This window comes from Solea solea, chromosome 2 (genome assembly GCF_958295425.1).
Source record: "Solea solea chromosome 2, fSolSol10.1, whole genome shotgun sequence".
In the NCBI taxonomy this organism is placed as follows: Eukaryota; Metazoa; Chordata; class Actinopteri; order Pleuronectiformes; family Soleidae; genus Solea; species Solea solea.
Genome location: NC_081135.1, coordinates 39,375,679 through 39,401,645, shown reverse-complemented (window position 1 = coordinate 39,401,645; position 25,967 = coordinate 39,375,679). Strand labels below are relative to the sequence as shown.

Genomic DNA, 25,967 nt, shown 5'->3' with positions numbered 1-25,967 from the left:
GGTAGAACATCCACCACGTCTACATAGTTGCAGGAAGGTTTCCAGGTACAAACCTTCCACCCAGAGGTCGGCCGTTGACTCCAGGTGCTGGTACCTGCAGGTGTATCGACCCTGGTCTTCCTGCTTCAGGTCTCTGATCAGAAGCTTCTGAACCTTGTGTTTCACCTCAGACGTGTACCTGCCCTTCATCTCTAACTGCTTGCCATTTTTAAACCACTGAGCCTCTACATTAGGGATGGACAACTGACAAGACAGAGTACACGACTGTCCTTCCTTACCGGATGTGTCTTCCAGGTGCTTTTCAACCTCCGCCTCTGGAAGACAACAAAAGGCACAACAGTTAGTTAATCAACTCGATGGATAACAATCATCAGAGGGGTGAAAAAGCACTGTCCCCACCATGTGACCATGTTTTGTACTGACCCATGACGGTGAGCTTGGCACTGGAGATGTGTGGCCCACACACCACCCGGTAGTTGCCCTGATCGGACGACCGGCACTTCTTGATCTTGAGCAGGTGTCGGTCGCCGCTGATGCTGATGTCGTACTTGTCGCTGGTGTCCAGTTTCTGCGTGCCCTTGTACCAGGACAAAGTGATCTCTGGATAGTTGATCTTGATCTCGCACTCGAACGTCACCTCTTTGTTGGAAAAGACGGTCTGATCGGCGATGTCCTTCACCACCGTGACAGGCTACGGGAACAACAGAGGCCATTAGCCAAAGAAACACCAGAGCTCTCAGTTCACACTGTAGGCGGGGTGGTTTTAACGCCAGCTGCTATCACTGTATCACAGACATCACACGGATTCTGTTTCAAATGCTCCATGTGACACATATCACGCGAAGTCTTAAGCTTTAAACTCAAGGAAACTTTGACAATATTTTGATGTCAAAGTCAATCAGCACTGAGACTCATAATGTTTGAGGAGGTTGGACAACCTGCTAACTTCTGAAAATTTGCTCAAGAATAAGCCCTCAGATATTAGTCACTTCAACAGTTTGGTATTTTCCATAGTTTCCATTTTGTTTGTGCACATGACTGTGACTCAGAGTCTGTTTCTGAATGTCCTAACAACTGGAGGATGGACGGTGAATGTCTCCTGACCTCTGTGCGCTCCATCCTCTTCTGCAGGTCGGCCACCAGCCGGGCCATGTCCTCGTCCGACTCTCTGTCTCCACGTTCCAGTTCCTGTCAACAGCAACATTTGTGAGAACATCTGCAGACAAACACACAAGAGACTCTCTGACCGTGCAGGACTTTACCGGTCTCACTCCACTTTCTTCAGCTTTCTCCTTCTTCAGCTGCTCGATTGCCTGCAGCAGGCCACGATAGTCCGTGATGCCATACATTCGGGCGTATTTCTCGTACTCTTTGGGGTCCACGTTCCTCAACAGCTCAACAATGTCAATGTCCTTCTCCTCCTTTGGACTCTTCTGCTTCGATGGTGTTCTGAGGACAAAAACAAAGTAAACATCTTCAGACAAGGGACAGGACAATATGCAAATTGTTGATGGTGGATTTCCATTATCAGAGTCTGTGAGATGCCTTGTAGCACACACAGTACAATCCGGGTGATTTATTTTGAAGTGAAAGAAAACATTTTAAGATGAACCTTGTGTAACTTTGTAACCGTCATATTAACGTCAAACTCACTTCTTCAGTTTGGCACGCAGGTCTCCCTCCAGAAGTGCCTCCCCTTTCTTTTCGTCCACGTGCATGTCAGCACTGGACTCGATCTCTCCGTGCTTGTTGGAGGCGACACACCTGTACTGACCCGAGTCCGACTTGGTCACCTCCCTGATCTCCAGTTTTGCCTCCTGACCCTTCTGCTCGATGGAGATCCGGCCACCGTGTGTGATCTGCCTCCACTTCCCCTTCATCCACTTCACGTTTGGGATGGGGTCGCCGCCCACTTTGGCAATGAAGGTGGCGGTTCCCTCTGAGGACAAGCAGGTGGAGGGTTCAGGTGACTGTGTGTGGAACTGTATGTGGTGTGTTGTGATGTGTGAGTTGTGTGTGAGTCTCACTCTCAGTGACGTGGGTAGATTTTGGCTCCTCGATGAAGAACAGGTTGTCCAGTTTTTTGGTTGGAGCTGTGGCTGGAGCCTCGGCGGGAGCCGGAGCTGCTCCTGGTTTCTCTGTAACACAACAGCAACATTTTCCAAACACGCAAATATCATTTGATCACTGACAAACTGCTCTGATCCGAAGACCCAGAAACTCTGAAGTGACTTTAAATGACCTGAATGACGTTTCCTCACCTTTCACCGTGACTTTGGCTTTGCAGAACTCGCTGCCTGTGTCGTTGGTGGCCTTGCAGAGATAATCGCCGGCATCATGTCTGGAGGCGGGGCTAATTTCCAGGCAGGCAGTCCCGTCGGAGAAGCTGATCCTGGTGCTGCCGGCCGACGTCAGGTCCTTCCTGTCTTTCATCCACTGGATCTTCAGAGGAGCGGAACCACAGACGTGACACCTGAGGCTCAGCTTCTCGCCCTCGTCCACCGTCACCGGTTTGAGCGGAACGTCGAAGACCGGAGGCTTCTTAGCCTCTGCAGGGGAGAGAGAGACAAAAAGAGAGAGAGAGAGAGAGAGAGAGAGAGGCAGAGAGAGGGAGGGGATGGAAAGCTCTTCAGATATATTGGCAAAAAGTCGATCAATAAATAGTGAGAAGTGAACCATTGTCTGTATTGCCAGTGTATGAAGTTTCACTAAAACCAACCTGAGATTCCCACGGTGACATCACAGGAAGTTCTTCCAGCTTCGTTGGAGGCGTGGCATGTGTACCTGCCGCTGTCACTCAGGTGGCAGCTCTTGATGCACAGCACGGCCACGTTGCTCTTGAAGCTGATGTCGTACTTGTCGGAGCTGAGGATCTCCATGTCGTCTTTGAACCAGCTGATGGACATGGGCTGCGAGCCAGTCAGTCGTCCCTCCATCTTCACCAGTTTGCCCTCGGTGTCCTCGATGTGCTCCGACGGCTTCTTGGTGAACATTGGCGGGTTTTTACGTTCTGAAAACGAGACAGGGGGCAGCAGTGAGAAGAGGAAGCTGATGATTCAGCACACAAAGAAACGCCCCGTGAATGGGCTTCGGTGTTAATGAAGAGAGGGCTGAGGTGATATGGGGGCGTGGCCTGGGTTAAAATACCTTTGACCGTGACGTCAGAGGAACAAGAGTCCTTCCCCATGTCGTTAGAGGCGTGGCAGAAATATCTGCCCGTGTCTGATTTATCTGCCTTCACGATGGTCAGGTGGGGCGTGTTCTCCACACAGCTCATCTTATAATTCCCGCCAGAGCGGATATCTTTGTGGTCTTTGGACCATGTGACTTTGATGGGGGCGGAGCCAGTCATGTGACATTCCAGCTCAACGCTGTCACCCACCGTCACGTCCTGTGGTGACAACTTCCTGTCAAATACTGGAGGGTACCGTGGTTCTGCAGGTCCGTGACCGAGTGGGAGGAGGACGAGAAGAAGACGAGAAGAAGACGACGACAACAACAAAGACATGTTCAGAAGAATTAATGTCAGTAAACAGATGTTTCTCTGTGTTTATTTACCAACTCTTTTATCTCCCTTTGTTTCTGGACCCATGTGAGTTTAAAGACCAATGTAAGATGTTAGTAATGCTGTTAGTGATGTGTTCTTTGTTTGAGTCATAATGTTTACTGAGTTAGTAACATGGTTTTTGATTGTTAGTAACAATAGTGATGAATGTCTGTATTTTTGTATCTTCTGAACGTTTATGATACAAACCAGATGACGTTGGAATACGGACAATTTATATTTACATTTAATAGTTAGTGACAGTGAACATTAAGCTTTAAAAGTTGGAGTCAGTAAGTGTGGAAAAGTTAGCATTAGCAGGCTACAGCAAATACAACCCTGTGGTCAAAGCTTTTCTGTGGAAGTCGTTATCTGTGCTGACGAAAAGCTACAAAATTGAGGTGCATCTAAAACAAAGACCAAAAGAAAACGGACCCCGAAAATAAAGAAATAAACCAACAGAAAAGGTATGCTAACATTTGAAGCTAACGACGTCATGACTGCTTCAAACCAGTCTGGATAGCATTAGCAAACAGATTCCAACCATTAAAATTGAACTGTGTACAGACCTGAAATCAGTCAAAGACGGGTTGGTTAGTGATAGACTGGTTCACCAGCTAATAATTCTGAGTGAAATGATTTGTTGTGTTGATTAGAAAAGTGAGGTTCGAGTCAGAAGAAGAAGAAAGTTGAGAAAATCTGCATCAACCTTAACAGAAGAAACAGAACCTGACAGACGGACATGTGGCATCCGGACTTCACGCACCTTGTAGAGTGAGCTTGGCTCTGCAGGAGGCCGAGCCCACGCTGTTGGTGGCAACACACGTGTACTCCCCAGAATGCCTCATCTCGCCGCAGCTGATCTGCAGCACGGCTGTGTTGTCATCGTATAACATGGAGAACTCGTCTCCTTCTCTCAGAGGCTCGCCGTCTTTCAACCACGACACCTCGATCGGCGAGGAGCCGGCAACGCGGCACTCGAACCTGACCGGCTGACCCTCGGTCTGCTGCAGGCTGGTGATTTTCTTGGGGAAGGTTGGAGGCGTTTTGGCTTCTGCAGAAGATTGAGACATGACAGGAAGTGAAATGAAGTACTACACAAGTACTGTAGTCAAGCATAAGTAGTTTATCGAAGACATGGCGTGGGGTTCTTACCCAGCACATTGAGTTTGCCGGTGGAGGAGGCTGAGCCAATGCGGTTCTCCGCCTTGCAGCTGTACTCTCCAATGTCGGCCTTTGTGGCTTTGCTGAGCTTCAGGCAGGCGACGCCCTTGGAGAACTCCAACCTGCAGGTGGGGCTAGACCGCACTTTGCCTTCACCTTTGTACCAGGATACTTTGATCTCAGGAGTTCCTGCCACCTGACACTTCAGACACACGGCGTCTCCAGTGGTCACCTCCATGGGCTCCAGAGGCTCCAGGAAGTACGGTGGCTCTGCAGCGACAAAAAGAAACAATTGAAACCAAGTCATGTTGTGAAGCTGATCACAAGGTTATAAAGGTTCTGAGCTGCACCTCAGCAACAATTACCAGCTAGCTTAGCTTTGTTTGTGTCAAAACATCTGAAGTCTTTCAAAATTAGCCTAGCATAGCTCTTTAACTGCATCTCTATGGGATCAGTTGTGATTAGCCTATCTTAGTTTGTGTCACAACAGTAAAATCCGTATAAATGTTACTGAGACCAAAGGTTTAAAAAGTGGAACTGACCAAGGATGGACACGGCTGCCTCGCACTTGTCCTGTCCAGCGTCGTTGGACACCTGGCAGCTGTATTGTCCTGCCGCCTCCTTGTCGTCCGTGCTGAGACACTCCAGGATGCAGGAGCTCTCAGTCGTGGTGATGTTGTATTTGTAAGAAGCAAAGATCTGCTGGCCGTCTTTGTACCAGCTCACTGTGATCTTTGGTGTTCCCGTGTATGTACACTCCAGAGTCAACGGTTTCCCTTTCTCGACTGAGACATCCTTCAGCTTCTTGGAGAAGGCAGCAGGTTCTGAGGGACACATCAAACACAATGTCCAGTTACATCAGAGACACAGACAAGGAACCACTTATACCTTCAGCGTGGAGGTGTGTGTATGTCAATGGGTCACAGCTAAAAAACTGACCTTTGACAGTGAGATGAACGGGACAACTTTCCTTCCCTGCATCGTTAATGATCTGACATGTGTACTCTCCAGCGTGAGATCTGTCCACGTTGAGGAGCTCCAGAGTGACCTGGTTCTCCTTCAGCGAGAAGACACAGTTGTGTCCTGCCACAATCTCCTTGGCTCCTCTGAACCACTTCAGTTTAAGAGGCGAGCTGCCTTTTACCATAGCTGAGAAAGTCACGCTAGAGCCGGGCATTGCCTCCACGGGCTGTGGTGGCACCACGAATGATGGAGGTTCTGGGTAAAGATCAAACATCATGAATTCTCCATGAGCCATGACACAGTACATGTTTTGTGCGGGGATGTCAACGATAATGAACATCAGGCTCCACCTCCTTCAGATGCTGCATTCGGTGGCTGATGTCATCACAGCACCATGACTCAGCTGTACCATTCTGAAAGCTCCTCCTCCTTCCATCCCAGAGCAATAAAGGATCCAACAAGTGGGTTTTTCCCAGTCAATTCTATCCCGAGTCATTGCACATCAAGGACTCATGTGTTCAAAGGAGATAATGGCAACCAGTAAGCACTGGTGTGATGTCTGGAGTGATCGTAAGCAATCCAAACCCTAACCCTAACTCATCCTGGCTTCTGTTTAGATGCCATAGGGCAGTCATGTCAAAGTCAAATACACGGGGGGCCAAAATAAAAAAAAATGGTACAAGTGGAGGGCCGGGCTGGTTCAATGTTTATTAAAACTCGCAATTTATTCATTTTATGTGTGTGTTGTTTTTTTGGATTATTTATTTATTTATTTGTTATCATGTTTATATGTATTTTCGTTGGTGTGATTTTGTATACATCTTCATGTGTTTTACGTGTTTTATGTGAAATAAATAAAAAGTTCTAAAAAAAAAAAAAAAAACTCGCAATTATTGCACATATTGAACCAATACCAATAACACAGCCTATATTGCACTTAACATTAATCATTAAATTAAATTAAATTAAATTTAATTAAATTAAATTAAATTAAATTAAGCAAAACAGAAATAAAATCAGTTGCAATATTTTCTCAAGGCTCTTTCAGTAACAAATTGAAAACGTTTTTTCTTCTTCTTCTTTTTAACAGGTAAACAGCAAAATGTAATTGTCCTTCAAAGCTCAATGGCGAGATAAATGCAAAAATGAAACAGCATGCATTAAAAACAAATCAGTGTGCTGCTCTGATCCTCACCAATGACTGTCTTTTATAATAAAATTAGAAAAGTTAGTGCAAACTTGGAAAAAGTGCAAAACAGTTGCATTCATTTCTTAGGCAAGATTTGTCTTTCTGTGCGTCTGTGTGTTTCGTTGTTTCATAGTGCCTTCTTAAGTTATATTATTTCATAACAGACACGCTGTCTCCACACAAGACACACAGGCTTTCCTTTTACTTCGGTGAACATGTATTCTGTCTCCCACCTGTCTTGAAACCCCCTGTGTTCAGCGTCTACCTTCTACCTTGCCATTTTGGGGGAGAGGGAGATGAAAATTGACGGCGATGTTTAGTCCTCCACTGTGACTGTGCTGCTGCTCATGAAGAGAAGACGCGGGATCGCGCTCGCTTGCGGGCACTCGGTACGCGCCAATGCACTCGCAATGCATCTTGGGATTTGTAGTATTATGGTGCTGCGGGCACATAATACTGCGGGCCAGTTTTAATAGTAATTAAATATCATCCCGCGGGCCAGAGACAACTCATTCACGGGCCGGATCCGGCCCGCGGGCCTTGACTCTGACATATGTGCCATAGGGGGTTCCAGATGTTCCAAATTACTTCTTGTGAATTATTACCTAATTACATCCACCAGGTGGTGCTCTAAGTAAACTAATACCATGGAGTCAGACTTGGTCTAAGTTGTGAGGTGGAGCTGAAATGGATCTTGAAATGTCAAGAGCCTGTTCACTTACCATCTGAAGGGTATCACTCATCCAGTATCATATCATAGGTTCGCCGTCACAATGTTTCAGCTCAAACACAAACACAGTCGCAGCTAAATATCAAATGATCAACGTCTGGCTGTTACTGACCTTTGACCACCAGGGCGGCTGTGGTCTCACTGGATCCGGCCTTGTTGGCAGCTCTACATTTGTAGACTCCAGAGTCTGTCAGCTTCAGTGTGGGTACTTTGAGCATGCAGCTGTTCTCGCTAAATGAAATCTCGTAGTTCGGCCCGCTCTGAATCTCTTCCTCGTCATGGTACCATGAGATGGTAAAAGGTGGTGAGCCTGAAACTTTGCACTCCATCTCTCCAGCCTCTCCAACAACTGTGTTACAGTCCTTCAGCTTCCTGGAGAAGCTTGGAGGTATGATCTTATCTGATGTGGAGGGAAGCAGGTGGTTAGAGGTCTGGACACATGAAGTAAACATATCATGATGAGGTGACATGGATAAACCTGAACTAGAATAATGTGAGCAGAATTTGGTCCAAATATTTTCAAGAGTTTGGATGTGACAACCGAGCAACAGATTCACTGAATGTGCACTGCAGCTGAAGGACCCTCAGGAGATCTAGGCAAGGGGGCGGAGCCTGGCTTGATTCAGGAGGCAGGACATTCGCTGTGTATTATCTGGAGTTTGTCCTGCTGCATTTTCACATGATCTTAATTGGACATTATTGAGAGATCAGGCTTGGAAGCTGGCAGGAGAATCTCTCAAGAATGTTCTTCTCCCTCTGAACAAATGCTTTTACTATGGCTAAAACTAATTACCCAACACTTATCATCAAACTCCATGTGCAGAGAAGACACCAACCTAAGACGGTGAGATTGATTTTACTCAGGTCCTTCCCGACCTCGTTCATGACCTGAAAGGTGTACTCTCCAGAGTCCACTTTCTCAGCGGAGAGAACGTTCAGGCTGGAAATCATCCTGGAAAATGAGATTTTGTATTTTCTTCCAGAGGCTAGCTCCACACCATCCTTGAACCACTTAGGTACAAGTTCTGGGGTTCCACACACTTTGACTTCCAGGGCGGCGATATCACCTGCCGTCACACTCAGAGAATCAGGCTTGTCTATGATCTTTGCTGGTTCTAGAACAAACAGAGATGGAGCAGAACATGTTTTTAATCACACATGCAGGAGAAAACGGCAGCAAGAGAAAGAGAGAATTATACTGTTACAAACCTAGAACAGTCACGTTAGCGAAACACTCCACACTCCCAGCATCGTTTCTGAGTTGGCACGTGTATTTGCCTGCCGTGGTTGCATCGGCCTTAAAGACCTTAAGAGCGACCTGGTTGTTCTCAAAGGTGATTTTCCAGTTGTCACCGTCCCTGAGAATGTGGTCCTTATCTTGAACCCAGGACACAGTAATGGGTTCAGAACCTTTAACAGTGGCCACAAGGGTCACTTCCTCTCCCAGTATCACTGTCATGTTTGACAGTTTCTTCACAAACGACGGTGGCTCTGAAGAGAGGAGAAAGCGCAAATTCAGCAGGGTGACAAAAGAAAATCTCATACTAATGATTTTCATTTGAAACTATCGCAATTTCTACTGACCTCTGAGTTTAACGGATGTCTGGCAGGTGTCACTTCCTACACTGTTTGACGCCTTGCACTCGTATTCGCCGGTGTCCAAAGGCTCTATCCCAATTATATGCAGTGTCGCCGAGCTGCCCTCGCTCACCATCTTATACTTCCTGCTCTCCATCAAAGGTTTCTTGTCTTTAAACCAGGTGATCTGGAACGGAGCTGTACCGCTCATCTCGCAGTACAGACTCGCGTCCTTACCCTTCAGCGCTTCAACTGGCTGAGGTACTTTGACAAAAGATGGGGGGTCTACAAAAAGATCAGGGGACTGTTAATGACCAACACGTGGAGAGGACTCCATGGCAAAATCTTAAAGCTGAGACCCATAACATTGTCACAAGTCAGTGACGAAAAAGGACCAAAGGTACGATGGAGAGTTTGACGATGTTTGTGCAAATAAAGTCTAAAGAATTGAAATGTTGGCAGTTGTTAGAACTGGAGCTAAAATGGCAGCGCTATCAATGTTTTGAACTGCAGATGATTTCTTGGACTTTGACCTACAGTCGTGGACTTCTTGTGAAAGATGTTTGGAACTATAAGTTTCTACTCTTTGTAAATCTGACTTTTTTGTCATCTGCTAAACGTCCCAGAGGTTTTTCCTGTTTTTGTAAAGGTTAAATGTTTTTGGTGTGAGGGTCTAAGGACAGAGGGTGTCACTTGCTGTAAAGACTGTAAAGCCCTTTGAGGCAAACTGTGTTTGTGATGTTGGTCTTTATAAATTAAAGTGACTCAACAGTTATACTGAAAAACTCTTGTAGAATTTGTTGTACTAGAACCTCTTGAGATTCTAACAGTGTCATGAATCTCGCTTACCTGTCATGTGAGTTGTGGAAGCACAATGTAATTCTATCTAGTGTTTGTTGGTAACAGTTGAATTCACTAAGATGGTGTGTTTTTCTGTTGGAACAACAGGATTTTGTTTGTTTGTTGGGAGACGATGGAAAGATTGGTGGAGAAGTTGTAGATGACAGATGGAATTAGAGTTAGGATTAATAAGTAATGTGTATTGGTATTGGTTTAGTTTATGTATGAAAACTGATGAGATGAAGTTGTTGAAGGACGTTGGAACAATAAACTAAAGGGACGATGAAAAAAGTTGGTCAGTTGGATGTGGATTTGTGTTTTAAAGTAAGTGGAGGTTTTCATTTTGTTAACAGATGCCAAAAAACACGGAGCTGGAGGAAGATGTTTTGAGCAAAGGTGAAGGAATCAGTTTGATCCTTTTAAAAATGTTACGGACACCAGCTTTAAGCAGAGCAGCACAACTTTGAACCAGAACCTCAACCACACACTGAGAAGCCAGTGGAACAAAATGTCAGACCAAAGGGATGAATGATGAAATCAATGAGAGGCTAACCTTTAACAGAAAGCGTGCTGCTGCAGCTGACACTGCCAGCATCATTCTGAGCTTCACAGGTGAAAACTCCATCATCATCAAAGCTGGCGGAGAGCAGTTCCAAGACTGCTACTGAGTCAACAAAGGATGTCCTGTAGTTGCCCCCATCTGTGACCTTGGTATCGTGTTTGTACCAGGTCATTTTCAGAGGAGCTGTGCCACTGACTTTACACTCCAGACGGAGTGAAGCTCCCTGCTTCACAAACTTAGTGGCAGGGAGTTTCAGCACAAACTCCGGTGGTTCTGGAAAGCCAAAACACAGACATGTTAGCAGCTGGAAGCAGGAAGGAACGCCACAGACAGATGGTTATGAAAGGCAGAGCACGTGGAATAAGCTGAGGAGTTAGCAGCAGCAGAGGCAGGATGGCTGGAGAAAACACAGATACAGATACAGACAAAGCTTCAATGACTAACAACCAATCACAGCTTGAAACAGTGACGCACGTGTGAGACGAAAACAGTCAAACGAGAGTTAATTTAAAAAGACAAATGTCAAACCTTTGACCGTCAAGTCTGCACTACAGCGTACAGAGCCAGCATCGTTGCTGACTTGGCAAGAGTAAACTCCACTGTGGGTGACACCCACTGAATAGAGCTCTAAGAAGCAAGACTGCCCCTCAAGCCCCGTGAAACAAGTGGGTCCAGTCATGAGCTCTGTGTTGTCCTTGAACCATTTCACCATGAATGGAGGGGTTCCATTAAATGAGCTTTTGTAGCGAACAGTGGCATTGGGTAGAGCCACATGTGACTCAGGCAGGGTCACAAAACTTGGAGGTTCTGAAGAGAACAAGACGGACCAGGTTAAAGTAATACTCACCTTTGTGTTTAGGATTACCTGACTAGTCATACCGGAGAGCACCGTCTAACCTTTGACCATCAGGGATCCACTGCATTGACAAGTCCCAGCTGGATTGGTCAGTTTGCAAGAGTAGGATCCTGCGTCAGAGATCTCGAGGTGCTCAATCTCAATAAACACAGCATTGTCCTGCTGGATGAGTTTGTGTTTTGCACCACTAGAGATTTTGGCTCCATCTTTCTGCCACTCCACACTGATCGGGAGGGAACCCGATATTTTGCAACATATTTGAACAAAGGAGCCCAAAATCTCCTGCATGTCTACCAGTGGTTTGATGAAACTTGGAGGAATGACTTGTTCTGTTGTCAGGAGAATAATGAAATGATGAGACTGTGTTCAGAATGTCCCTGAGAGAGAATTTCAGTCGCCACAGAGGTCATAATTTGGAATCAGAAATGACATCATACCCAAGGTAAGCATCACGTAGCATCAGAAGTCTAAAGTTTTAAAGAATTGACAATCCAAAAGAATATCAAAAAAAAATGGAGGAGAGTTCAATACTTGGTTAAGATATAGTAACAAATCATCTGCGTACAAGTGCAGCCTATTTTTATTTTTCTTATTTACGTCAGGGAAAATTATGACAACTGGGACACGTTACATGTAGCACAGAAGTTCATGAGTTTTCACACCAACCTAGTACGACCACTTTGACTTTGCAGGTGCAGCAACTGATGTGGTTTGCCACTTCAAAGACGTACTCTCCTTCATCCTCTCTCTGAGCAGACTGAATCTTTAAGCTGCTTGTGTTGTTCTCAAAGATCAGCTTGTGCTGCCTGATGGACTGAAGCTCTTTACCGTCTTTCATCCACTTCACTTTGAGCTCAGGAGAACCTGTGACCTTACATTCAAGACTGACTGGATCTCCAGCCGTGACATTTATCACCTCAGGTTTCTCTGTGATCTGAGGAGGTTCTATAACGCAGAGCAAAGTCAAATGTTCATAAAGGGTCTACAGGGAGAGATTTTATGGTTATTGTTAAGAACAGTTGTACCTTGCACTGTGAGGGCAGCAAAGCATTTATCCTGCCCGGCCTCGTTTGCCACCTGGCAGGTATATTTCCCACCATGTGTCACCTCACACGCAGAAATCCTGAGAGTGGCCACATTGTTCTCAAATGTTCTCTCAATCTTTGCATCCTCAAGAATCCAGTGGTCATCTTTTTGCCATTGTACAGAGAGAGTGGGAGAACCCTGGACAACACACTGAAACTCTGCCATTTTACCCAGAACAGTGACTGTGTTCTGCAGCTTCCTGGTAAATGTTGGTGGTTCTGATGGAGAAACCCAGTGAAACGTTTACGCCAACGTCGTTTAACACGTCAAAAGATACAAATGTGTTCTTGTGATTCTGTTCAGACTGACCTTTGAGGTTTAGCATTGCCTTACAAGTACAGCTTCCCACCTCGTTAGCAACAGTGCACTGATATTCACCGACATCAACAGTGTCACATTTGTTTACATCCAGTCCCACCATTCCACTCGTCTGGGAGAAGCTGTGTTTAGCACTGGGTTTGAGCTCTTTAGCATCTTTGTGCCATGTTATTTCAAACGGACCTGTCCCAGACACCTGAGCTTCCAAACTGGCAGTGGAGCCTTTCACTACATCAGCTGGAGCCAACTCTCGAATAAATAATGGTGGTTCTGAGATAAAAGAAAACAGATTAACAACTAATCTGAAAGCTGAACTATCGTACTCAGTCGAGAAATGGTGGCCTCGCAAAGTAAATCACTGACCTTTGACCTTGAGCTCCATACTGCAGCTCTCACTGCCGGCTTCATTGCGAGCCTCGCAGTAATAAATGCCACTGTCTTTGGCGTCAGGCCCACAGAGCTCCAGCGTGGCCACAGAGTTAACAAACGAGACCTTGTACCGATCGCTGTGGACGATCTCTGAGCCTTCTTTAAACCAGTAGATGTCTATCTCAGGTGTTCCGGTCACCTGACACTCAAACACTTTACTCTGACCGGGACGAACCACGGACAAACGTGTCGGTGTTCGCGTGAACTTCGGAGGTTCTGAATAAGAAAAAAAACACAGGTTTAACCGCGAGACGATGACGAGGGGGAAACTTTCATCTCTACAGTTTGTTTCCATCCAAATGTTCTCAAGCCCAAAATTAACCCAATAATTCTTCACTGAAGTGTTTGTATTTGTTGTTTCTGTTTTAACCTTCATAGATTTGGCTCCTTCAATCTGACTCATGTTAGACCAATAACAGGCGCCTCCTGGTGGCTGATCTACCAAACATCTCAGTGGAAAGATGGTTATTCCAAAATAACGTTGAAAACCAACAAGAGTAAAGATGGAAGATCATGCCTTGCATGTGAAACACTTTGGAGGGAGGAGCTTAAAGACACAGAGCCTGGAGACAGGCTCTCAACAATCGAGAGTTTGATGAGAACAGATGGATGGAAACAAACCAATCAACTCAGCTTCACGTGAAGGTTAAAGACCTTTGACGAAGAGCGTTGCCTGGCAGGAAGTGGAGCCAACGTCGTTGTGTATTTCACAGACATAGTCTCCAGAATCTGTGGTTTTTGCAAAGAAGAGCTGAAGCGAGCTGGAGGTGTTGTCTTTGACCACAGAACAGTCTGTGCTGGATACAATCTCTTTCTGGTTTTTGAACCATTTGATGGTCAGTGGCGGTGTGCCACAAACCAGGACATTAAACTGGACCTTTGATCCAGGCAGAACATTCATGGATTCAGGTTTTTCAAGAATACACGGTGGTTCTGAAAGAGAAAGACAAACCAAAACCTGTGAAAGCTGCACTTCTGCTGGTTTTGTGTGCTAATGACTGCAGACCAGTCCACACAAATAAAGTGGGTTCAAACCTTTAACGAACAGCGTGGCAGAGCACTGGACCGTCCCTGCCTTGTTTTTAGCGATGCAGGTGTAGCTGCCACTGTCTTTACCATCAAGTTCAGAGATTTCCAGAAAAGCAACGTTCTCAAAGAAGGTGCATTTGTGTTTGTCATCAGTCTGGATCTCTTTCTCATCTTTGTACCATTGTATGGTTATAGGCAGCGAGCCAGAGACCAGACACTCCAGATGAGCGAAGGACGCTTTGATTCCTTCTGTCCGCTTCAGTTTTCTTGTGAACGACGGAGGAATTATTTGATCTAACGTTGATAGAAGAGGAAAAAAGTTGTAAAACAAGGTTTAAAGTAAAATTAAACTCTGATTTTTATGACGCAGACAACAAAACTAACCGAGAATGGTGAGCGTGGCCTCGCAAGAACCTCTGCCGACATCGTTTGAAATTTCAAAGACGTATTCGCCGCCGTCACCTTTCTCTGTTTTATTAATCTTGAGCACAGAGCTGGTGTCTGTGCTCTGGACTTTATATCTCAGGCCGGATGTAATCTCCTTGCCTGACTTCTGCCATTTGGCTTTCAGGGGTTTGGTGCCAGAGAACCTGGCCTCCAGCGTGGCCGGATCCCCCTGAGTCACACTGATGGACTTGGGCTCCTCTGTGACCTTAGCTGGCTCTGAGATGTCAAATAAAACCATTAGCAAATCATCTGAAAACCTGGTGTGCCAGAAACAGACCTGACACACCAGGATCCTTGAGGCACTTGGTCTTTATCAACTTCATAAAATTCAACATGTGATCAAAATCGATGGTGAATCCATCGCAGGAAGAGGAAGAATTAAAGAAAATATCTGAAGGACTTGTGATGTTCAGATGATGTTAGATGATTGGCAGGCAATGAAAGGTTCTAAGGGCCAATATGCATCAAATATACAGTAAAGTACGGCCACTGGTCAAATTTGTTTGTTCCAGTTGTAACCAGAGGATTGTCAGTTTGAATCCTGGACAGGTCAAGGGCTTAGGTACTTCAAAGCAAGGTAACCAATCCCCACTGCTCCACCTTGATTCAATTATTGGATCTCTAAATTGACCTTAGCCACAGGGGATCAACATCCAGTGAACTCCTAGTGTTAGCTTACATACTTAGCTAATACAGTTCGCTGTCAACATCACATTTGTCTGACATTAATACTGAACTGTCCTTAAATCAAATGTTACGGTGTATCTAAAGTTGTGTAGATCACAAAGTCTGGATTGTTATCACATACATTAATTGGCCATTTAATGTAAACTTCCTGCTGTTAAAGTGAGACATGTGTGACTTTATGATTTGATAAAGATCAGATGAAGACAAAGAAGTTTCTGAGTATTTAAACAAACCTTTAACTGTCAGCACTGCGGAGCACGTTTGGCTCCCGGCCTGATTCTGAGCCTGGCAGGAGTATTTCCCGCCGTGCGTGTTCTGTAAATTGGTGATGTGCAACTCAGCTGTTTGGTTCTCATGTGTAATCTGAACGTTTTCTGCCTCTTTGAGCTCGTGGTTGTCTTTGAGCCAGGACACAGTCATGGGCTCTGAGCCCTTCAGAGTGCACATCAAAGAAACCTCATCGCCCACCAGAGAACTGAGGTTCTCCAGCTTTCGCACAAATGACGGTGGTTCTGCGAGAAGGAAAAATCAGATTCATGTTACTGACGACCTGTTAGACTTGTACAGTTTGCCTCCAATCCATCACGTCCAAACCGACCTTTTAGCGTCACTTGACTTTCACAGGAAGCCTTGCCCACTTCATTCTCAACCACACACTGGTACAAACCGACGTCGCCCGCCTCCACCGCGTGCACCTGCAGCGCCACCTGGTCATCCGTCACTGTGATTCTGTGTCTCTTATCGTTCCTAATCGGCTTTGTGTTTTTATAAAACGACACAGTGAACGGGGCGGAGCCAGACACCTGAGCTTCCAGTGTCAGCTCAGAACCTTTCACCACATCTTTGGGCTCCAAGCTACGAACAAACAATGGCGGTTCTAGAAGAAAACAGCAGACACGATGACAATGAAGGTGAAACAGCGAAGAGTTCACTGAAGATGAAGATGTTTTTTTTCTGAATGGCTTCTTCAGTTCAGATGACGTACAGTTAACTCCTCCAAAGACTCTGAAATGCATTGAAATCCTTTTTTGTGAGTGGAAGTGGGAGGAGCCTTTACGGTTTTTACTTCTCTGATTCGTCATTTGAACTGAGGAAAAGCTAAATGTCACGTCAAAAGTCTTCATTCGGCAAATAACAGAAACAACTGAAACCAACCTTTGACTGTGACTGTGCTGCTGCAGCGGTCACTACCGGCCTCGCTAGACGCCACACACAAATACTCCCCACTGTCCTCTACGGCACAACTGACCATTTCCATGGACGCCACTAAGTCGCTCGCGGTGATTGTGTATTTAGGGCCAGAGCTGATCTCCATCTCATCTTTAAACCACTTGAACGTGATAACGGGGCTGCCCGTCACTTTACACTCCAGCCTGCAGGTGGCACTGCTGGTGACAAGCTTGGTCGTCTCAAGCTTGGTCACAAACAGGGGCGGTTCTGAGAGAAGAGGTTAACACTTGTTACTGGATGAAAGAATTGTGTTAGTAAAAGTCACCGGCGAGACGTTAAAGACGGCACCTTTGACAAAGAGGACGGCAGTGCAGTCCACCTTCCCGGCATCGTTGGACACTTGACACGTGTATTTATCAGAATCACTGGGTTTCACAGAGTGAAGCTCCAAAGAGCTGGAGGTGGAATCTTTCTTTATGAAACATGTGCCTCCACTGATCAGCTCCTTATCCTCTCTGAACCACTTAACAGCCAGCGGAGCTGTTCCAGTGAAGGCAGCTCTGAGAGACACGGTGGTCCCAGGTATAACATCCTGGTTGTCTGGTGTCACAGTGAACACTGGGGGCTCTAGAGGCCATTAACAGAATTTCATGTTAGCATGAACACATTCAAGGATTGTATACACACACACACACACACACACACAGTAAAGCACACAAGCATTGATGACCTTTGACATAGAGAGTGCCACTGGTTTCCTTAAACCCGGCCGAGTTGGTGGCTCTGCATTTGTAAACTCCAGAATCAGCTTTTTCCAGACGAGTGATTTTCAACGTTGCAGAGCTATCTTTGAATTCAGGCTGGATCTTAGACCCGGGCCGGACCTCCTGGTCGTCTTTAAACCAAACGATGGTCATGGGCTGGGACCCAGACACTTTACACTCCATGGTGACATCGTTAGCAAAATTACCATCAACTCTTTTCAGGGTCTTGGTGAAAGTTGGAGGCATTATCCGATCTGAAGGAAAGACATTCAAACTATTTTATACGCTTTCACTCGTTAATAACAGATCAGGTTTAAGACCTTAAGGTTTTATTTGAAGTGTGGTTGTATGAAGTACTGCTCAGAGCAGCTGCTGCCATAGTCTGACTAACACTAAGGCAATCAGACAAATTGCCAAGTCGGAGCATAGATGTGGAGGAGAAAATCCATTTATGTAGAACTCAGCCTCCATAGGTGGCGCTGTATCTCTCAATAAGCTAGTGCTATTGAATCAGTTTCCTGATGACCTTTACGCCGCAAAAAAACAAACAGGTGAGATGGACGGTGCTGTGGTTCCTGCTGTACATGTTCATCGTGATGTCGTGACCGTATGATGTCCACCAACAGTATACGTTGTCTCCTTCTACTTCTAGGTCTACTTCCAAACTTTTAATCAAATTACCTCCGTATGTTAGTCCAACTAAGAATATTTGATTTTTCTCTGACCAACACGTTTACATGACACTCAGAAAACCCAACTTTTGTCTTAGTTGGACTTGGCAAAAACATGGCTGCGAGCAGGGACAACAGGGACAAAGGGATTGAATGATTTTAGTCACTCAACAAAATACTTTTGTCATCAAATCTACGTCAGTTTACGTCTACGATATCTTATGTTCACGTCTTTATCTCACTGTTAGACAGACTTTCCCAACAGGAAACTGAAGTCAGTGATTTTAATTTTTTTGTTGATCCACTGCTGTTCCATCACTAACTTCAAATGTCTGATTTTGTCACTTGAGTGTAAGAATACCTCATACAACCACACCTCTATGAAGAAAAGGGTGAACAGAGCTGAAAGAGTCAGTAAATGTGAAAGAAGACCAGGATCTGACCTAAGACGGTGACTGAACAGTTGCACTGATCTTTCCCAACTTTATTGGACACTTCCATTTTGTACTCTGAAGTGTCTCCTTTTTCCGCTGTAAGAATCTTCATGGTGGCGACGTTGTCCTTCAAAGCCATCTTATATTTCCGCCCACTGATCATCTCTTTGCCATCTTTAAACCACTTCACTTTCAGCTCTGGGCTTCCGGAGACCTTGCACTCCAGTGTGGCTGAATCCCCCGCGGTCACACTAATGGACTCTGCAGGTTCTACGATTCTGGCCGGTTCTGGGACAAAACAAACTCGTTTGTTATTGAGACACAAGAATATATCGGAACTGAAAGCTTTTGCGTATCTGACGTCGTCTGACCTTGCACGGTCAAGGTGGCTTCGCATTTTTGTTGCCCAGCCTCATTCTCAGCTTGACACGTGTACTTGCCGCCGTGAGCGATAGCGACTGTCGTTATTGTCAAACTCACAACATTGTTCTCAAACACCATCTTGATATTTGGATCATCGTCTCTCAGTATTTCAGAGTCTTTCATCCATTTAACAGTGATGGGAGCTGAGCCCTTGACAGTGCCGTGGAGTTTTACTGCGTTTCCCAACACTGCGGTCACACTCTCAACTCTTTTCAAGAAGATTGGAGGCTCTGCAAAACATTACGAGTTAAAACTGGACACAAGATTAGACCCCAATCAAAGCCACTTTTAACAAACCCAGATTTACTAACCTTTAAGTTTTGCTACAGCCTTAGTGCTGACTTTGCCCACATCATTGGAGATGACGCACTGATAATCTCCAATATCTGCACTTTCAAAAGTCTGGATTTCAAGCCTTGAAATTGAATCCTGTGAAATGATTTTATACTTCTTATCACCGGTGATGTTTTTCTTATTTTTCAACCAGGTGATTTCAAACGGAGCTGTTCCTGTGACCTCACACTCCAGCTGAGCCGGAGCTCCCTTCACCGCCTCAACTGTCTGCAGCTCTTTTCTAACGGACGGTGGCTCTGAGAGTCAAAGGAGTGAGTACAGCAGTTAATACCAAATGTTTTCTGCACTGAACAGTGAGGGAAGGAAATGCAAGATTTAACAAACCTTTAACAGATATCAGGGTGTTGCAGCTCTCACTGCCGGCATTATTTGACACCTCACAGGTGTAACTCCCACTGTCTGTGACCAGAACGTTTGTTATCTCTAAAATGGCAACTCCATTCTTTAAAGAGATTTTATATTTCTCTCCATCACTGAGCTCTCTCTCATTCCAGAACCAGTGGATGTGAAGCTCTGGAGATCCTTTAACCGAGCACTGAAGCCGAGCGGCGATACCCTGTTTCCACGTAAACTTAGATTCCATTTTCTTGACAAAAGTAGGCGGCTCTGAAAGGAGTTTTTAGTTCACAAACACCAAGATTTTCAAACATTGTCAATTGAAAATCAGTAAAAGTAAAACAAAGACAACAAGACAACAGTGCACAGTGTTAGTATCAGCCTGCAGGTGTCAGCAATAACCCCCAACAACCTTTAAATCAAAGCTAACGGAAAGATCGTCGTTAAGATCTTACCTTGAACTGTCACCACAGCCTCACATGATGAGCTCCCAGCCTCATTAGCAGCTGAGCACACATATTTCCCAGAGTCCTTCACTTTAGACTTGGGTATCTCAAGAACGGCCACCTTGTCCTCAAAAGACAGTTTAGACTCCATGCTCTGATGGACTTTTTTGCCGTCCCTGGTCCAGGTGATGGTCACACCAGTGTCCTCGTCCACCTGGCACTCCAGCCTCAGCGGGTCATTGACGGCGGCAGACACCGGCTCAAAGGTCTTAACAAAGCTGGGCTTGTTGATAACCTTGAGTTCTGTGGTAAAGGTGGCGGTGCCGACACTGTTGGAGGCCTTGCACAGGAACACTCCCTGGTCGGTCAGCTCAAGAGTTTTAATGTGAAGGGAATATTTGTTCTTTTCACATTTCATGACATAGTTCCCTTCGGACGAGACGGCTATGTTGTCCTTGTGCCAGACAACTTCCATGGGTGAGGAGCCAGTGAGCGAGCACTGGAACACAGCTTGTTTGCCCACAAATAAAGTCATTGGTTCTGGTTTTGATACAAATACCGGTGGGTACATTTCTATGGAGAGCAGGTAGAACATAAAAAAATTGGAACAAATTTTGAAAAAGTGGAAACACTCGACAACAAACGTAAGCTAAGATCCCAACCTGCTGATCACAGATTTAAACATTTGCTCCTCAACATCATCATCATTGCTAAACGTGACACCAGATCGAGGTTTTAAACAAATCGTCACATGATGATCAGGGTGAAACAGTGCAAATGTGCATATAATTCTCTCTCTCTCTCTCTCAAACAAAAACAAATGAGAACAGTGTAGGTTTAAAGAAAAAGCCCCATTGGGGTCTTACCTGTGACAATGAGCATGGCAGTGCAGCTGTCAGTGCCGTGCTGGTTGGAAGCTTTGCAGGTGTATTCACCGCTGTCAACTTTGACCGGGTTCAGGAGCTCCATGGAGGAGCTGATGTGGCTGCTGATGATCCGATACTTCTCACTCTGTCTGATCTCGATGCCAGATCTGAACCATTTGAAGGTCACGTTTGGAGTGTCCTCGATCTCACACTCGAGCTTGGCGTGGTCGCCGACGTTGATCTCCAGAGGTGCGATTTTCTGCCTAAAGACAGGTGGCACTGTGGCCAGAAGAAGAATGTTAGAAATGTAACGTAGTGAACGGATTACAAACAACAACTGACAGATGGAATGGAAATGGTGGAAGGCATGAAGGAGTGACTGTGGACGAGGAAAAACTGTGAGAACATTAACCCCATGTTGTCAAAAAAGATGATATTAGCATAAATGATTGTCATGGGGCTATTGTTCAAAAGAGAGCAAGATCAAAGGATTTAAGGAAGATGAAGAAATGCCAAGGTAAAGCCCTGAATGCATGCACAGGAATAGAAAGAAAGAATCAAAAGGTACGTGACACATGAAGACCTGTTGCTATCGACATGCCAAAGTCAACATGGAAAGTTGCCTGAAGACCAGAGTCACGACAGCCTTTTAAGCAAGTTGCTCATCATCTACAGAGCTTTTAGCTGGATTTGCATGACTGTGGTGGTTCTGGTCTTTAGGCCGTAACATAATATGGAACACAGATGACGTGGTGGGTTAGTACCATCCAGTGACCAGTGCTCATGCTGAGCTATGAAATGAAGATTCAAACCAAAGTGAAAAAGATACATCATTTGATATGAAGACAAAGGGTTTTGAGTGAACCAGTTTGAGTGGATGAATTAGTTGTTCTGAGGGAAAATGAGTGAATGGGTGAATGAATGAATGGCAACATTGACTTTTCCTGGTGTCAAACCTCTTGGGACCACAGTGAGTCTTGAAGATGTTGTTGTCCTGCCGGCTTCGTTCTCAGCCTCACAAACATATTCTCCTTGATGTCTCTCCTTGACAACTTTGGTGATAAGCAGTGTGTATGTGTCGTGGTCTTTGGAACACTTGAACTCTTTGCCAGATTTCACCAACTCCCCGTTGAAAAACCAGTTAACCTTTGTCACATACTTAATGGTGGCACTAAACGTGACTTCACAATCTTCATCAATAGATAGATCTTGGAGGGAGGTGATTATTTCAGGGTATTCTCTCTGTTCTGGCCTGGACACTGTGATCTCCTCTTTGAAGATCTCCTCCCTGTGCTCCCTCTGAATGCTGGCATCTACCACTAGCTCAGTGGGGGCAGGAGTGGGAGGAAGTTCAGTGGTAAGAATTGCAGCTCCTATATCTCTTACTTGGCTTTTGCGCTCCACTGACCTCACTTCCTGCCTTGACACCTGCACTGACTGCTCAAAGGCCACGTGAGCCTCAGTGGAGATTTTGACCTGTTTTGATGTGAACTGTTCCATCTTTGCAGCCTTGGATTCCTGCATCACAAGCCGCTGCTCAGCTGCAGCACACTCAACTGCCATTTTAGACTCAGTCTTGAGTGAAGCAGCCTGGGATTTGACAGCTGTGAAATCCACTGCACTCTCTGCCACACTCACTGTCTCTATGGTGGACGACATGACTTGTTTAGACCTAGTTGAGGTGACCTGTGCCCTTTGAGGTTTGTCCAGCCGCACAGTGCCCGGCTGCTCTGAAGTAAGAACATGGGCTTCCTGGGACACTATGGAGTGGAACGCTGCCTGTAGTTCAGTCCTCAGGTCAGCTGACTGTGGATATTCACCCTCAAAAGCCAGAGTGATCTCCATGGGGGCACCTGTTGTTGTTATAAGGTAAGTGAACATGGCTCGTTTGGGTTCCCTTTGAACCTTGACTTCCTGTACTTCTACAGCCTGTAACCTGTCTATGACATCAGCCAGTAGCACTGGTTGTTCACTGGCTACAGCAGACTGAAGGGCATCTCTGAGCTGACGCCGTATATTCACACTGGATGGTTTTGGGACCTGAACGACAAATGTCATCTCCTTAGGAAGAGGTGTGGTGTCTTTGGACTCTGATGCCATAAGGGACAGTCTGGGTTGTGTGGTGACAACTACCTTAGAAGACTCAGACTTGGTGATCTCCTGAGAGATCTCACCTGTCAGCACTTGCTTCTCATCCATCACTATTGACTGTCTGACTGACTGGCCCTCCTGGATCTGAACAGCAAAGTCCTGTTCTGCTGCGTCCAGAAGAACACTGCTCTCTGTGGAGATCTCCTTCTCCTCAATCTGAACAGGCTCAGTAGGGAGTTTTGGCTCCAAGGCCATTTGACAGGTGAATTTATCGACAGCTGTCAAACTCTCAGTGTGACCCTCCTCTAAGGCCTGACTATCTGCCACACTGGTGACGTGCATCACGTTCCAGCGATCTTCCCTTTGCACCAAAGCCCGCTGCTGCTTGATGTCACTGGTGACAGGCGTCTCCTTTGGCAGCTGCATGGGCTTGTAGGAGAGCTGGAGGACATGTTGAGGCCTGGGCTCTGTTCGAAGCTGACCCTGAACTCCAGCCACAGACAAATCTAACTCTGTGTGATAATTTGCCATGAGCTCCCTTCTCTCCTCTGAGGTGGCCGCATGTCTTCTTGTCTTTTCTTGTTTCTGTGCTGCTACCTGGTGGATGGGCTTCTCAATTACAAGAGTACCTTCTTTAGGTAGCACCTCTACAGGCTGGGTTGACTGGAGATGCAGCAGAGTGGGGGCCTGTTTTTGTGGCTGAATGGCCATAGTGCTTGTCTTGGACTCAAACGCTGATGCATCCTCACAGATCACTGTCCTCTGCTCATCCTGACTGACAGTGTGCAGCAGAGTGGGACTCTTTCTGGTTTCTGCCTGCTCTGGCTCTGGTCTCTCACAGGTGAAGCTCCCCTCAGATGGAAGGAGGTCCTGGTCTGTGATAACCTGCAAGTGCAGCAATTGCTCACCCTCTACCTGTGACTGAATGGACATGGCACTGGACAGACTTGGCAGATGCTGCATGGACTCAGCCTGCAGCAGCCGCTTTTCTTCAGTTGTTAGCGCTGCCTTCATGAGTTTGTCCTTACAGAGATGAGCTGTCTCCTCTGCAGGCCTCTGCATGGAGAACTCAGTCTCCTTGGAAAGAGTCTGTTTGGACTCACTGAGTGAAGCCAAGACAGGCCGGGGCTGTTCTTTACTACTGGAAGACTTAAGAGCAGAATCTGCTGTTGCTAGCTCAGTTGTATGGCCCTCTGCAAGAACCCGTTCTTCCGCAGTCTGGGCCGTGTATAAGATCTTAACACCTTCCTTAACTTTGTAACCCTTCTCTGGCTGTGGTGGGGGGATGACCTGAGACTGCTCTTTCAGGATGGACAGTTGTGACTCCACCTGATGCCCACTGACTAGGTGTTTGGGTTCTGAGGTGGGCTTGACTGTAGCAAACTTCCTATCAGCTAGAGGTCCTGTGCTAACAGTCTGGAGTGGGTTGAGCTCCTCGGCAACAGCTGTCATCACCTTTGACCTTTTTTCTTGAGCAGCCTGAAGCTCGATGACCTCGGGGCTCTGAATGCGATCGCAGTGCTGCTCTGTGAAATCTTGACTCTCTTCAACGGATGATGTAAACTTTGCCGTGTGAAGCTGTTTTGCGGTAACAGCTGAAACCCGTGGTGGGTGAGTAGGAACCACAGACACCCTCTCCTCTACCTCATGAGACTGAAGCACTGCTGCCTGGTGGGTCAGCTGCTCACGATGAACAGTCGCAGCAGAGATATCGAGCTCTTTAAGAGAGGCCACTTGCTCACTGGGAATTATCTGCCGGTCTTCAGTACCAATGGTGTAAATCATCTGATCTGACCTGGTTCTGTCCTGACCTGGGAGGCTGACCTGGTATAAACGAGACTCGGTTGCCTGTTCTGTCACTGAGACCTTATAACCTTTCTTCTGAGTCACTGTAAGCTGCTCTTGTTTGTGAGACACTGATTCTCTAAAAACCACAAGCTCGGCACTACAAGAGGCGTCACCAAACACGTTGGAGGCTTTACACATGTACAAGCCACTGTCTTCCTGTTTGACGCTCTTAATGTTGATGAAGCCGGATCCATCTGGATTGGCTGTAATGACACAGTTTCTACTGGACTGGATCTGAAAAGCACCTTTAAACCACTTGACATCAGGCACTGGGTCACCACAGGCCTTGTAGTTAAAATGAACTTCTCCTCCCTCTGAGCACCTCACGGGTTGGATCATAACTGTGAAAGTGGGAGGTTGACCTGTGACCTTAAACATCTTCTCGACCCATTTCTCTGCCTGGCTGATGTCAGGCTTTTTCACCTCAAGGTACGTGGTGCAAGTGGTTTGTCCAAACCTGTTGGTGGCAGTGCAGGAGTACTCGCCCTCATACTCAGATGTGACTTTGGTGATAATTAGTGAGTACTCCTCCCTCTCCTCTATCAGCCTGTATATGGACGAACTCTTGATCACGGTTCCGTTATGAGACCACTGAACTGTCGGCCTTGGAAAGCCGGACACTTTAATGGTGAACGTGGCCGTTTCCCCGCTGGTTACAGCTGCCGGGGAAAGCTGGCTGAGGAAAACTGGCTTTTCTTTTTTCTTCTCTAATGTGGAAGAGTAACGTTTGGATTCTGGTTTGAGTTCAAGTGTTTTTGTTTTCTGTGGTAATTGGACACCAGTGTAGTAGGTTTCCTCTTGTTCCTCCACAGTGGTGATGGTGGTGCTAGAAAGTTCTGTGAGGAAAACAATATCCACAACACAAATACTAAGATATTACTGAAGATAAAACATAGGAATCAAAGTTTCTGATCTGAAATGATATTCAATGAGAAGGAAACAGGAAGTTATAGAGTTGTTGTTTAAGTGATTTTTATTTTTTTTTTAAACGAGGGGAACATGCTGTTTCCAATGAACCCAATCAATGGGGAGCAATGGAATTGTCTGTTGGGATTAGCACCAGCAACCCTCTGGTTACAAGCCAAGTTCCCTTTCCACTGTAGGCCATGGGCTGCCCAAAAAAAGAGCTAAAAAAAGAGCTT

At 46.0% G+C, this 25,967-nt stretch overlaps 1 protein-coding gene across 25 annotated transcripts in view; it reads right to left on the bottom strand.

Moving 5' to 3' along the window:
* Positions 1 to 25,967, bottom strand: part of ttn.2 (titin, tandem duplicate 2) — a 176,830-nt gene that overhangs the window by 118,176 nt on the left and 32,687 nt on the right. For 18 of the 25 annotated variants that reach the window (XM_058617746.1, XM_058617865.1, XM_058617874.1 and 15 more), the window contains 39 exons: positions 21,843 to 25,661; positions 20,887 to 21,165; positions 20,030 to 20,593; positions 19,563 to 19,844; positions 19,196 to 19,474; positions 18,833 to 19,114; positions 18,471 to 18,749; positions 17,323 to 17,610; positions 16,941 to 17,219; positions 16,578 to 16,859; positions 16,021 to 16,299; positions 15,656 to 15,934; positions 14,673 to 14,951; positions 14,295 to 14,582; positions 13,914 to 14,192; positions 13,194 to 13,475; positions 12,822 to 13,100; positions 12,452 to 12,730; positions 12,093 to 12,371; positions 11,468 to 11,755; positions 11,099 to 11,377; positions 10,562 to 10,843; positions 9,175 to 9,453; positions 8,800 to 9,081; positions 8,427 to 8,705; positions 7,703 to 7,990; positions 5,648 to 5,926; positions 5,251 to 5,532; positions 4,700 to 4,978; positions 4,311 to 4,598; positions 3,148 to 3,435; positions 2,720 to 3,010; positions 2,262 to 2,549; positions 2,028 to 2,138; positions 1,654 to 1,939; positions 1,263 to 1,449; positions 1,105 to 1,188; positions 424 to 691; positions 54 to 314 (listed from right to left, as the gene is read on the bottom strand). In XM_058617746.1, coding sequence (XP_058473729.1) covers positions 54 to 314; positions 424 to 691; positions 1,105 to 1,188; positions 1,263 to 1,449; positions 1,654 to 1,939; positions 2,028 to 2,138; positions 2,262 to 2,549; positions 2,720 to 3,010; positions 3,148 to 3,435; positions 4,311 to 4,598; positions 4,700 to 4,978; positions 5,251 to 5,532; positions 5,648 to 5,926; positions 7,703 to 7,990; positions 8,427 to 8,705; positions 8,800 to 9,081; positions 9,175 to 9,453; positions 10,562 to 10,843; positions 11,099 to 11,377; positions 11,468 to 11,755; positions 12,093 to 12,371; positions 12,452 to 12,730; positions 12,822 to 13,100; positions 13,194 to 13,475; positions 13,914 to 14,192; positions 14,295 to 14,582; positions 14,673 to 14,951; positions 15,656 to 15,934; positions 16,021 to 16,299; positions 16,578 to 16,859; positions 16,941 to 17,219; positions 17,323 to 17,610; positions 18,471 to 18,749; positions 18,833 to 19,114; positions 19,196 to 19,474; positions 19,563 to 19,844; positions 20,030 to 20,593; positions 20,887 to 21,165; positions 21,843 to 25,661 — 14,325 coding nt within the window. The remainder of the gene's footprint in view (positions 1 to 53; positions 315 to 423; positions 692 to 1,104; positions 1,189 to 1,262; positions 1,450 to 1,653; positions 1,940 to 2,027; positions 2,139 to 2,261; positions 2,550 to 2,719; positions 3,011 to 3,147; positions 3,436 to 4,310; positions 4,599 to 4,699; positions 4,979 to 5,250; positions 5,533 to 5,647; positions 5,927 to 7,702; positions 7,991 to 8,426; positions 8,706 to 8,799; positions 9,082 to 9,174; positions 9,454 to 10,561; positions 10,844 to 11,098; positions 11,378 to 11,467; positions 11,756 to 12,092; positions 12,372 to 12,451; positions 12,731 to 12,821; positions 13,101 to 13,193; positions 13,476 to 13,913; positions 14,193 to 14,294; positions 14,583 to 14,672; positions 14,952 to 15,655; positions 15,935 to 16,020; positions 16,300 to 16,577; positions 16,860 to 16,940; positions 17,220 to 17,322; positions 17,611 to 18,470; positions 18,750 to 18,832; positions 19,115 to 19,195; positions 19,475 to 19,562; positions 19,845 to 20,029; positions 20,594 to 20,886; positions 21,166 to 21,842; positions 25,662 to 25,967) is intronic. The other 7 variants (XM_058617798.1, XM_058617848.1, XM_058617824.1 and 4 more) reach the window with 6 other exon arrangements.